The 12,552-nt window shown below is 67.1% G+C and overlaps 3 protein-coding genes across 5 annotated transcripts in view; 1 reads left to right on the top strand and 2 right to left on the bottom strand.

The window, feature by feature from the left end:
* RPL10 (ribosomal protein L10) overlaps positions 1-12,552 on the top strand; it is a 117,718-nt gene that overhangs the window by 82,122 nt on the left and 23,044 nt on the right. The window contains exon 7 of one of the 2 annotated variants that reach the window (XM_085046442.1): positions 11,508-12,539. The exons of the other annotated variant lie outside the window; for it this stretch is intronic. Coding sequence (XP_084902568.1) covers positions 11,508-12,510 — 1,003 coding nt within the window. The 3' untranslated portion in view covers positions 12,511-12,539. Of the gene's footprint in view, positions 1-11,507; positions 12,540-12,552 lie in introns of those variants that run through there. 2 annotated transcript variants of the gene reach the window in all.
* EBP (EBP cholestenol delta-isomerase) lies at positions 528-2,738 on the bottom strand. The gene is made up of 5 exons (XM_085046556.1): positions 2,715-2,738; positions 2,160-2,495; positions 1,585-1,621; positions 1,371-1,501; positions 528-995 (listed from the first exon to the last, which is right to left on the bottom strand). Exons 2-5 carry the CDS (start codon positions 2,473-2,475, stop codon positions 787-789), a joined length of 693 nt encoding a protein of 230 aa, XP_084902682.1. The 5' UTR covers positions 2,476-2,495; positions 2,715-2,738; the 3' UTR covers positions 528-786.
* CCDC120 (coiled-coil domain containing 120) lies at positions 3,374-12,149 on the bottom strand. Of its 2 annotated transcripts, XM_085046477.1 has the most exons (11): positions 12,017-12,149; positions 11,257-11,340; positions 10,101-10,207; positions 9,184-9,291; positions 8,852-8,935; positions 6,916-7,102; positions 6,112-6,153; positions 5,678-5,825; positions 5,487-5,588; positions 4,422-4,844; positions 3,374-3,674 (listed from the first exon to the last, which is right to left on the bottom strand). In XM_085046477.1, the coding sequence occupies exons 2-11, from the start codon at positions 11,303-11,305 to the stop codon at positions 3,602-3,604; spliced, it is 1,323 nt and encodes a 440-aa protein (XP_084902603.1). In that variant the 5' UTR covers positions 11,306-11,340; positions 12,017-12,149; the 3' UTR covers positions 3,374-3,601. The 2 variants fall into 2 exon arrangements, with proteins under 2 accessions (XP_084902603.1, XP_084902604.1); XM_085046478.1 differs by lacking the exon at positions 8,852-8,935.

Raw genomic sequence — 12,552 nt, forward strand, 5'->3', positions numbered from 1 at the left:
CGCGGGCGGAAATCCCGCCTTCCTGCCCCCCGCCGCGGAGGGGGGAGGCGGGACAGCTGTCGCCATGGTGACGGCGGGGCCGCGCGCTGATTGGGTGGGGCGCGCGGAGGGGCGGGGACGGAGAGCGGTGATTGGCTGGTTGGGGAACAGGGACTTGAGGGGGTGAGAGCGCTGATTGGGCGGCGGAGGTGCCGGTTAGGCTGCTCGGGAGGCGTGGCTTAAAGGAAACGCGCGTGGTGATTGGCCGAGAGCCTGTTTATCATAGATGGGCGGAGCCTGGGGCGGGGCTAAGCGCTGATTAGGCTGATCCTTAGCTCCGCCCACGCCGCACTCCCATTGGCTGCAACAAGCGACCTAATTTCCCATTGGCTCAGGCGCGGCGGGGGCGGAGCTAGAGGAGAAACAACTCCTTGCATAGCCCAACCCACCAGCTGTCAATCTCCCGCAGACCACGCCCACCTCCCCTCCCTCCCACGCGGTCCAAACTCCCCCAAACCCCTGCAGGACCCCAAAAACAGACCCTCGGCTCCATTTCCACCTCCTTTATTAAAACCCATCGCAGACCCCCGAGAACGAGGGGCAGTCCAATTGCAGACCCCCAGAAATGAGGGTGAGACCCCCAGAAATGAGGGTGGGACCCCTCGGGGACCCCCTTTCCCCACTCCCGGGAGCACCGAGGGGCTCCAGCCCTGCGGCTCGCTCTCCCTGAGCTTTCGGGGGTCCCAGGTGCTGAATCCACCTCCAGGACCCTCGCAGTGGCAACTCCTCCCTCGGGGGTCTCGCAGCTCAGTGGCCCTTGTGGCGTGGCCGGTCGTGGCTGCGCTGGGCTGTGGCCAGCTGGTGACAAGCGTCGAGCAGGAGGAGCCCGGGGATCAGCACCCAGACGCCGTTGAGCCCCACGAAGTAGCCCCAGAAGTAGAAGGGCCGGGGGTCGCTGTGGGTCCAGCCCGCCCGAGCCTCGGTGGCAAAGTACAGAACGTCCCCGTAGAGTTGCCCTGGCAGGGGACAAGGGACACGTCAGGGGTGGCGCTGGGGACCGCATCGGTCACCCTGCTGGGGTGATTTGGGGAGGGGGGCAGCCTGGGGAACAGGGACAGGGATGGGGACAGCAGGGAAGGGGACAGCAAGACACCAGGGTGGGGAGGATGGGGATGGGGACAGGGATGGGGACAGCAGGGGTGAGGGGTGGACAGGGATGGGGACACCTGAGGTGGGCTGGGGACAGCAGGGACAGTAGGGACAGCAGGAACGGGGCTGGGGACAGCAGGGGTGAGGGGTGGACAGGGATGGGGACAGGGATAGGGACACAGGGGACAGCTGGGACACGTCTGGGGACAGCAGGCCCATGGGGACAGAGCTGCCAGCCATACCGAGGGACACGATGAGCTGCAGGATGTAACGGGCCGGGTGGTGGCGCAGGAAGGCGAGGAAGGTGAGGAAGCTGAGGGGACCCCAGGCCCAGGCTGTCACCGTCTCCATGGCAACCGTGAAGTCATCGCTCCTGCAAAGGCCAGGGGTCACCCGGGGGGTCACCTGGACGTCCTGGGGACCAGGGACAGCCCCTCCCCACTGCCCCCAACTCACGTCATGTAGCGGCTGTCGGCCTTGGCGTATTCCTTCCCTGGGGAATTTGGGGAGGGGTCAGCAGGGGTGGGTGGGGCAGGTGACCCCCAGCTCTGCTGCCAGCACCCAGGTGTCCCCCTCCCCACGTCCCCAGGGACCCCACAGATGCCCCAGGGACCCCTCCCCACACACCCAGTGACCCTCCAGCACCCACTGCTCCCCTGAAGACCCCTCCCCACATACCCAGTAATCCCCCAGTGCCCCCCGATGCCCTTGGCGACCCCTCCCCACATACCCAGTAACCCCCCAGTGCCCCCCGATGCCCTTGGCGACCCCTCCCCACATACCCAGTGACCCTCCAGTGCCCCTTGCTGCCCCAAGGACCCCTCCCCACATACCCAGTAACCCCCCAGTGCCCACTGATACCCTTGGCGACCCCTCCCCACAAACCCAGTGACCCTCCAGCACCCGCTGCTCCCCTGCAGACCCCTCCCCAAAGCCACCCCCATTACCCAGCCCCTCCCCAGCGCCCCCAGCCCCCCTCCAGGCGCCCCCCACCCCACCTCCTCCCCCCAGCAACCCCTCCCGGTGCTCACAGACGTCGGCCAGCAGCCCGGTGTCGGCGGGCAGCTCGCGGTGCCGGATGCTGAAATACCCTTCCAGGACGCCGTGGATCCCGGCGCAGAGCAGGAACCAGCCCAGCACCAGCCGGCGGGCGGGGCTCCGCCTGGCCACGCCCTTCGCCCCGCCCCTCTTCCCGCCCCCTTCCCCGCCCAGCGCCCAGCCCAGCGCCAGCAGCGCCGCCGCCGCCACCGCCACCGCGCCTGCGCACTGCCAGCCGGGCCGCGCGCCCGCCACGTAACCCGGCAACGCCAGCGCGCGCGGCCAATAGGGATGCGCGCTCTTCTCCATGGCAACGGCGCCGCCCCGCCCTGTGCGTGAGGGGAGAGAGAGGCAGTGAGGGGCGGGAAGGCCGCGGAGCGCGGGGGGGAAACGAGCGGCGCCCCGCCGGACCCCTCACCGCCGGACCGCGCACCGAACGGCCTCCCGCCGCACACACCCCTCCGGTACCGCACGGCCCTCCCGGCCCGCCGGCTCGCCGCTCCCCCCGCGCTGATTCCCGGCCCGGCCGCGCTCGCCGCTCCGCTCACCTCAGCCGCGCTCCCGCCGCTCTCCCGCCGCGCGCCGCTCCTCGCTCCGCCCCCTCCCGCCCCCGCCGCCAATGGCAGCGCGGCGTCCCAAGGCCGTCCAATAGCGAAGCGCCCCGCCCGCCTCCCCCGGCCGCTGATTGGTCGCGCCGGCCGCTGGGGAGATGTGGGGCCAGGGGGCGTGGCTTCTGGTATAGGGGCGTGGCCTAATTGGGTGTGGCATCATTGTAATTGTTAATCCCAAGGGGCGTGGCTTCACCGTGTGGGCGTGGCTTGCGGGAACTGAGCCACACCCCTCTATAGGGGTCTCTATAGGGCCGTGAGGAATCCCCCGGGGGATACAGGGACTGGGTGGTCCCACCTAGGGTCCCTATAGACCTCCCTACACATCATACAGGACCCCAAAGACCTCCCCCAAATTATACAGGGGCTCCAAGGACCCCCAAATTAAATAGGACCCTATAGACTCCCTATATAGGCATCCCATGAACCCCCAAATGATATAGGAATATATGTATTATATGGGTGTACACCCCCTCCCCAGGCTGCACAGGACCCCCATGAATCCCCCACCCTCCCCAGAGACCCCACAGGAGCTTTATTGGCACCCAGGAGCCCCAAAACCGCAGCGTTTCCCCCCAAAAAAGAGGCGGAGGCAGCGGTGGCAGCAAGTCCCTGTATTGAACCCCAATGTGCGACCCCCCCGCCCCCCCCAACCCCGCCAGACCCCCCGAGGGGGGCGAGCGACGGGGACCCCCCCAAAAACCGGCCACTCGCCAGGAGCGGCCGAGGGGGGGCCGCCATTTTGGGGATTTCCCCCCCCGAATTTAGGGAAAACCCCTCCCGGCAACCTGGAGACCCCTCCCCATGGCCGGGGGTGGGTTTGGGGGTCACACGAGGGTCCCGGGGGGCTGTGGGTCCAGGGGAGGAGGGGGGGTGGCACCGGGGGTGTCCCCGGAGGCCCTGGGGGGGTGGGGGAAGGGAGAGAAAAGCGACAAAAAAAAGGAAATAAAGAAGAAATCAAAGGAAAAGAGAAAAAAATCAACAGAAAAACGGGAAAAGAACAGAGAGAGAAAAGAGAAAAAGGTGTTAGGCCCCCCCAAAATGACCCCCAAATCTGCCCGGGGTCCCCTCCTGGTCCTCCCCCACCCCCCGAGTTCTGTCACCCCCCCGGGACCCCCAGTTTGGTCCCCAGAATGGAGAAAAGGGAAAAACAGAGCAGGTGGAGGAGAGACCCCCTGAGAGGGGAGGAGGAGCCCCAAAATTGGGGGTTTGGGGGGGGAATTGGGGAGGTGAGACCCCAAATTTGGGTGGGCTGGAAGGGGGGTTTGGGGGACCCCAAGTGGGAATCCCCAATTTGGGGACATTTTGGGTTCCCTTACGGACGGGGGGACCCCAAATGGGGGGTGGGGGACACTCGGACATGGCCAAAAGGGGTGTCCCCAGTGGTGGGGGTCCCCAAAACGGGGGGGACATTCAGACACGGGGGGTCACTAAGGCACAGCTGGTCCCCAAAATGGGGCGGGGATTTGGACATCGGGACCCCCAGTCAACAGGGGATCCCCAAAACGGGGCGGGGGACATTCAGACACGGGGACCCCCAATACGAGGGGTGTCCCCAACACCCCCAAACCCCCCTCCCCGCCCCCCCAGCCCATCCCACCCCCCTAAAAGAGGGGGGCGCGGTACCCCCGGGGAGCCCCCCCGTACCTGGGCGCCAAAGCCCCGGCGTAGCTGAGCGAGTGGGGCAGCCCGGGGGGGTCCCGGCGGCGCGGGGGGGGCGCCCAGGCGGGCCCGGCGGCGGGCGGGGGTCCCATGCGGGGGGCCGGGGGGGTCCCGGTGTGCCGCAGGTACCAATCCCGCAGCCCCTCCAGCGCCAGCCACTTCTGGCTGCGCCGCTGCTCCGCCGAGGGGGGGGCGACCCCCCCAGGACCGCCGGGACCCCCCCCTCGACCCCGCGCTGCCTCCGGGGGGGTCTCCGGGGGTCCCCCCCAGTCGATCAGAGCCTCGGAGCTGTTGCTGCGGCGGGTGCGGGGGGCGCCGGGGGGGGGCGGGCCGGGAGCTGGGGGTCCTCCGAGCTGCGAGTCCTGACTGCCCGACCAGGGCCGGGGGGGCAAACCGGGGGCCTCGGGGCTGGAATGGGGCGGGGGGGGTCATGTGGAGGGGTTGGGGGCTGAAAGCAACCCTAAACGCCCCTGCCCGCCCCCCGAATTACCCCCCCAGACCCATCGCTTGCTCCCCAAACCGCCCGAATTACCCTCAGATTGTCCCTAAATTGCCCCGAGATTGTCCCCAAATTACCCCCAGATTGTCCCCAAATTGCCCCCCCAGGGCATCGGGGTTGAAAGGGGGGGACAGAGGGGTCACACGGAGGGGTTGGGGTCTTCAAGCAACCCTAAATATCCCCTGCCCGCCCCCCAAATTACCCCCCCAGACCCATCTCTTGCTCTCCAAACCTCCCGAATTACCCCCAGATTGTCCCCAAATTGCCCCTTCCTGGACATCTCGGGGTGAAAAGTGGGGACAGGGGGGTCACACGGAGGGGTTGGGGTCCTCCAAAGCCCCCCCTGCACCCCTGTCCTGCTGCCCACCCCCCAAATTTTCCCCCCTTAGTCCCCCTCCGCCCCTGCCCACCCCCCAAATTGCCCCCCAGGCACCTCGGGGGTGGGGAGGGGGACACAGCGAGGGCAGAGGAAGGGGCTGGGGTCTTCCAAACCTCCTCCCCCGCTTCCCACCCCCCAAATCCCCCCCATCTCGAGCCCCCCGAGCCCTCACCGGCACAGGGGGGGCCCGCGGGGGCTCCTGGCCAGCACGGGCGTGGCCGGAACGCTGCGACCCTCGAAACTGGAAGCGCTGCGGGGGAGGGTCCGCGCCGGGCTGGGGAGGGGCAGACCCGGTCAGCGGGGCTGGGGAGCCCCCCAGGGGGGGTTTTGGGGTGGAAAAGGGGATTTTTGGGGCTCACGCACCTGGCGGGGCTGGCGAGGGAGCTGCGGCGCCCCGGGGGGATGTCGGGGGTCCAGGGCGGGGGGCGACGGTCGGGGCTGCTGGAGCCGGCCCGGGGCGGGGAGGGGCGGCCGGGTCCGCCCGGGGGGGGCTTCGGGGGGGGCAGGGCTCCTGGGGGGACACGCGGGGGTGGTCAGGGGGCCAGGTGACACCCCGGGGGTCACACAGAGCCGGGTGACCACGCTGGGGGTCCTAAATGCTCCAGAAACTTCTCCTCAAGGAGGTCCAGGGGGGTCCCAGACATCCTGGTGACCCCCAGGGGTCACCCAGGTGTCCAGGTAACCCATTCTGGGGGTCCCCAGGTGTCCAGGTAGCCCCCCAGGGTCACCCAGGTGTCCAGGTAGCCCCCCAGATGTCCCCAGGTAGCCCCCCAAGATGTCCCCAGCCCCTCACTCACCGTTCTCCAGCGCGGGGAGGTCGCACAGAGAGCCGTTCTCATCTGGGGGAGTCACAGGGGGGGTCAGAGCTGCCAGGACCCCCCAAATCTGCCCTCCCCACCCCAAAATCTCTGTGCCCCCCAACCCTGCTCCCCGTGCTCTAGGGACACCCAGTGCCCCAAGGAACCCCTTGACCCCCAAAAACCCCCTGAGCCCCTTTTTCCCTCCATACCCCAAGGAGCCCCTGATACCCCAAATACCCTAAGGAGCCCCTGATTGCCCCCTAATACCCTCAAAGACCTCCCAAGTGTCCCAAAGACCCCTGACCCCCTTTTCCTCTGGTGCCCCAAAAACCCCCTGACCCCTTTTTAACCCCAAAAACCCCAGAACCTCCTTTTTCCCTCCACACCCCCTGACCCCCTGGTACCCCAAATACCCTAAGGAGCTCCTGAATTCTCTTTGTTCTCAAAAAAGACCCCCCAGGTGCCCCAAAGACCCCTGACCCCTTTTTAACCCCAAAACCCCCTGAACCCCCTTTTCCCCTCCATACCCAAAGGACCCCCTGGTACCCCAAATACCCTAAGGAGTCCCTGATTCCCCCCTAATCGCCTTAAAGACCCCCAAGTGCCCCAAGGACCCCTGACCCTCTTTTCCTCTGGTGCCCCAAAAACTACCCTGACCCCGTATTAACCCCTTATTAACCCCCGATGCCCCAAAAACCCCCTGACCCCCCAATGCCCCAAAAACCTCCTGACCCCCCAAGACCTCCCACGTCTCCCAGCACCCCAAAGACCCCCAAACCCCCAATCCCCTTCCTCCCTCACCCTGTCCCGGGGGTCCCAGCTGCGCCCGGAGCTGCCGGAGCCGCTGGGCAGCCTCGGCCTGCAGGCGCTGCCGCCGGCGCCGCTGCTCGGGGGGCAAACCGGGCACTGCGGCCAGCCGGCGGGCAGCCTCCAGCACCTGGGCCTGCACCTGCACCTGGGCCTGTGCCTCCCGCCGGGCACGGCACACCTGCGGAGGGAAACGGGGAGAAACGTGGGGAAAATGGGGAGAAACGTGGGGAAAATGGGGAGAAATGGGGGGAAAATGGGGAGAAATGGGGGGAAAATGGGGATAAGTGAGGGAATGGGAGAGGGTCAGGGCCTGGGCCTGCGCCTCCTGCCAGGCATGGCACACCTGCGGAGGGAAAACGGGGAGAAATGTGGGGAAAATGGGGAGAAACGTGGGGAAAATGGGGAGAAATGTGGGGAAAATGGGGATAAGTGAGGGAATGGGAAAGGGTCGGGGCCTAGGCCTGGGCCTGCACATTGGCCTGCACTTCTCGCCAGGCAAGGCACACCTGGAATGAGGGGAAAATGGGAAGAAATGTGGGGGAAATGGGGAGAAATGGGGGGAAAATGGGGGAAAGTGAGGGAATGGGAAAGGGTCAGGGCCTGGGCCTGCGCCTTGCGCCGCACCCGGCACACCTGGGGTGAGAGAAACATGGGGAGAACGGGGAGAAATGTGGGGAAAATGGGGAGAAATGTGTGGATAATGGGGAGAAATGTGGGGAAAATGGGAAGAAATGAGGGGAAAATGGGGAGAAGTGTGGGGAAAATGGGGGAAAGTAAGGGAATGGGAAAGGGTCGGAGCCTGGGCCTTGGGCCTACCGCTGTGTCCAGCACACCTGGAGTGGGAAAATGGGGAGAAATGTGGGGAAAATGGGGAAAAATGTGGGGAAAATAGAGACAAATGCATGGAAAATGGGGAGAAATGTGGGGAAAACGGGGAAAAGTGAGGGAATGGGAAAGGGTCGGGGCCTAGGCCTGGGCCTGAGCTTCCCGCCGGGCACGGCACACCTGGAGTGAGGGGAAAATAGAGAGAAATGTGGGGGAAATGGGGAGAAATGTGGGGGAAATGAGGAGAAATGTGGGGAAAATGGGGAGAAATGTGGAGGAAACAGAGAGAAATGTGGGGAAAATAGAGAGAAATGTGGGGAAAACATGGAAAAGTGAGGGAATGGGAAAGGGTCGCAAGATCTCCAGCACCTGGGCCTACCGACACAGCCTGGCACACCTGGAACAGGTAAATGGGGAGAAATGGGGGGAAAAAAGGGAAAAATGAGGGAATGGAAAAGGGCTGCACCGTCTCCAGCAGCTGGGCCTGCCATGCTGGACAGGAAAAATGGGGAGAAATGTGGGAAAAATGGGGAAATGGGGAAAGGTTGGGTGGTCTCCAGCAGCTGGAAGAAATGGGAGAAATGGGGAAAAATAGAAGAAATGGGGGAAATTAGGAGAAATGGGGGGAACGGGAAGAAATGGGGACAAAATGGAAAAATGGGGACAGGAGAGGGAAAAGGGGAGTGTGGGGGAATGGAGCAGGGAAGGGGACAAGGATTTGGGAGCAGGCAGGGAGACATCGGGGTGCATGCGGGGTTTGGGGACACCATGGGAGTCCTGGGGACACCATGGGGACACCAGGGGGACCAGGGAGACACCATGGGGACACCAGGGGGACCAGAGGGACACCATGGGGACACCACAAGGACCATGGGGACACCATAGGGACACCAGGGGGACACCAGGGGGACACCACAGGGACCAGGGAGACACCATGGGGACACCATGGGGACACCACAAGGACCAGGGGGACACCATGGGGACACCAAGAACACCACGGGGACACCATGGGGACACCACAGGGACCAAAAGGACACCATAGGGACACCATGAGGACCAGGGGACACCACGGGGACACACAAGGGACACACGAGGGACATACCAGAGCATGTGGGGACCCGCAGGACATTGGGGTCCCCATGTGACACACGGGGGGACGGGAGCCACCATCGGGGTACAGGGGCCACTGTGGGTGACACACAGGGAATGGGGACCACCGTGGGGGCTCCGGGGGCCATCAGGGGACACCACGGGGACACCACGGGGACACTGGGACCCTCAGGGTGTGGGGAGCACCAGGGGGTCACCACGGGGCCACGAGGGGACACCGAGGGTCTGGGGGTCACCACGGGGGTCTGGGGGTGGGATTTGGGATGGATCCCCTCCAGAAGGACACTTTGTCCCTCCCGTGTCCCCCCGTGTCCCCACACCTACCTCAGGGGGGGGTCCCCGCGGGGGTCCCCCGGAGCGGCGTCGCGGGGGGGGCTGGGGTCTCTCTCCGGGCTCCAGGGGGTACTCGGGGGGCAACTTCCCCGTCAGCTCCTGCAACGGGGGGGTCAGGGGGGCAGGAAGCAGTTTTGGGGGTCCCAGGGGGTGTGGAGGGGTTTGGGGGAACCCTGGGGGTCAAAGGTCAGGGGTCACTCCAGGTGTCCAGCAGGATTCTGGGACAGAGATCAGGGGGGACATGGGGAGGGGTGGTCAGAGTTTGAGGGTCACTTTGGGGGTCCCAAGGGTCACTTTGGGGGTCCCAAGGGTCACTCAGGGTGCCCAGCGCGGGCAGGGGTCCCAGAGAGGGGTTAGGGGTGACTCAGGGAGGGAGCTCAGGGTTTTGGGGTCACTCTGGGGTCACTCTGGGGTCACTCTGGGTGTCCAGTATGGACACGGGGGTCCCAGAAGGAGGTCAGCAGTGACTCTGGGATGGGGGGGGTCAAGGTTTTGGGGTCACTCAGGATGTCCAGTGTGGGAGAGGGTCCCTGAGGGGGTCAGGGGTGATGCAGGGAGGGAGCTAAGGGTTTTGGGGTCACTCTGGGGGTCACTCTGGGGTCACTCAGGGTGTCCAGGGGGGTCACTCTGGGGTCACAGTGTGGACAGGGGTGCCAAGGGAGGTCAGGGGTGATGCAGCTCAGGGTTTTGGGGTCACCCGGGGGTCCCTCGGGGGTCACTCAGGGTCACTCAGGTGTCACTCAGGGTGTCCAGAGTGGGCAGGGGTCCCAGAGTGGGGTTAGGGGTGATGCAGGGAGGGAACTCAGGGGTTTGGGGTCCCTCGGGGGTCACTCTGGGGTCACTCAGGGTCACTCAGGGGTCCCTCAGGGGTCACTCAGGGTGTCCAGGGTCACTCAGGGGTCACTCACGGCCTCCTGCAGGCAGAGGCGCCGCAGCTCCCGCAGGCGCAGCCCCAGCGCCTGGCGCAGCCCCCGCTGGCGTTCCCGCAGCTCCTGCAGCCGCCCTGCGGCCCCCCCTGCGCCAGGGGACAGTCAGGGACACGGACAGGGACAGGGCCAGGGACAGGGACAGGATGGGGACAGGGGACAGGGGACAGGGGACAGGATGGGGACAGGGGACAGGGCAGGCGACAGTCGGGGACCCGACAGGGACAGGGCAGGGGACAGGGGACAGGATGGGGACAGGGACAGGGGACAGGGCGGGGGACAGGGGACAGTCGGGGACCCGACAGGGACAGGGGACAGGGCAGGGAACACGGTAGGGACAGGGGACAGGATGGGAACAGGGGACAGGGACAGGGGACAGGCCATGGACAGGGCAGCAGACAGGGATGGAGCAGGAGACACAGCAGGAACAGGGGACAGGGACGAGCCAGGGGACAGGGACAGGGCAGGGGACACAGCAGGGACAGGGACAGGATGGCGACAGGGCAGGGACAGGGCACAGCGACAAGGGACAGGGCAAGGCAAGGGACAGGGCAGGGACAGGGCACGGACACAGTAGGGTCACAGGGAAGGGCAGGGGACAGGAGAAGGGAGGGGCAGGGACGTGGCATGGCCAGGGGACAGGTGAGGGGACACAGGTCAGGGGTCAGCAGGGAGCAGAGGGCAGATCCTGCAGGGATCAGAGACACCGGGGGGCAGCAGGGCTTGGGGACACCAGGGGACACCGGGGGACACCAGGGGCTGAGGACACCAGAGCGGTCACCGTGGATCAGGAGTTGGAAGCACTGAGTGTCACCAAGAACTGGGGACACCGCGAGCCGCCAGGGGCTGGGGGGACAGGGGGCCACCGAGGATCAGAGATGGGGACACCGAGGATCACCAGGGCTTGGGGACACCGGGAGCCACCAAGGGTCGGGAGCACCAGGTGCCACCAGGGGCTGGAAGTCCCGGAGGTCACCAAGGGTTGGGGACAGCGGGGATCCCCAGCGCTCCGGAATTGGGGCAGAATTCGGGGGGGTTTTGGGGTGACACCGCGGGGGTCGCGAAGCCCCAGGGAGGTGACAGGGAGGTGACAGGGAGGTGACAGGGAGGTGCCAGGGAGGTGGCAGCGCTGCCGTACCTGCGGGGCTGTAGGTGCCCGGGGGGAGGATGTGGCCCCTCACCTCCATCGCGGGCCGGGCGGGGGCTCGGTGCCCATGGGGGGCTGCGGGGTTGGGGTCAGGCCTTGGGGTCACCGCTGTCCCCAACTGTCACCTCCTCCCGCTCCCAATTCCCGGCTTCTCCTCCTGCTTCCGCCTGCCCTGCCCCTCCCCCCGCGCCCGGAGCGGACCCTGAACCCCCAAAAAACCCCCAAACCCACCCCAAACCCACCCCAAACCCCCCCGAGACCCCCCAGAACCGAGCCGGGGGGGGCTCAGCTCACCCCCGACCCCAAAATCCCCCCAAAAACAGCCCCGGGGGGTCTGGGGTCACCCCCTCCCCTAAAACAGACCACGGGGGGTTGGGGGTTCCTCCCCACCCCGGAGCTGGGGGTCACCCACCCCCCAAAAACCCCCCAAACCCCCCCCGGGGGTCAGGGGGTCACCGCCGCCCCCCCAGAGGGCCGCAGGGTCCAGGGGGTCACCCCGCCCCCCCAAAAGGGGTCGCCGCACCCCAAAAAGCACCGGGGGGGTCCGAGGGTCGCCCCCTCCCCACACAGACCCACCGCTCGGGGGTCTCGGAGGGTCCCAGTGCCGCCCCCACCCCCCAAAAGGACCCCAGCGCAGCCCCCTCCCCCCAAAACGGACCCGGCTGCGCCCCCCACCCCCCACAGCGACAAACCCCGCCGTGTCCCCTCCCCGGGGGTCCCCGAGCCCCCCAATCCCCCCTGCCCCCCTCACCTGTTCCGGGGGGTCGCTGCCGGGCGGGCCGGGGGCTCCGGGCGGGGGAGGGGCAGGAGGGGAGGGGGCTCAGCCCCGCGCGCCCCCCGGGGGTCGCAGGAGGCCCGCGCGGGTCCCCGCCAGCCCCGGGGGTCGCGGATTTCGGGGAGGGGGTCCGGCGGAGCCTGGCGGGGAGCGCGGGCGGGATGTCGGGGTCCCCCCTGCGTGTCCCCCCCCCGCCCCGTGATGTCACTTCCCGGCACCTCCCCCTCCCCCCCCCCCCGCGCTTCCTGCCGAGGCCCCGCGGCCCCGACGGGACCCCCCGGGACCCCCCCGGGAGCGCGGGGACACCCCGAGAGACCCCCGGGATTTTGGGGAGACCCCCAGGCTCGCCCCCCCCCCAGCCCCCCCATTCCCGGAGCTCCGTCAGGTTTGGGGAGGTTCCGGCTGCCCCTCCCCCCCCCCCGGGAACTCACTTGGGGACCCCCGGCTGGACTGACCCCCCCTGGCCATAGGGCCCCCGGAACCCCCCCTGGCCATAGAGACCCCCGGAACCC

The sequence above is a fragment of the Lichenostomus cassidix genome, unplaced genomic scaffold (genome assembly GCF_008360975.1).
Source record: "Lichenostomus cassidix isolate B80296 unplaced genomic scaffold, HeHo_3.0 HiC_scaffold_40, whole genome shotgun sequence".
NCBI lineage: Eukaryota > Metazoa > Chordata > Aves > Passeriformes > Meliphagidae > Lichenostomus > Lichenostomus cassidix.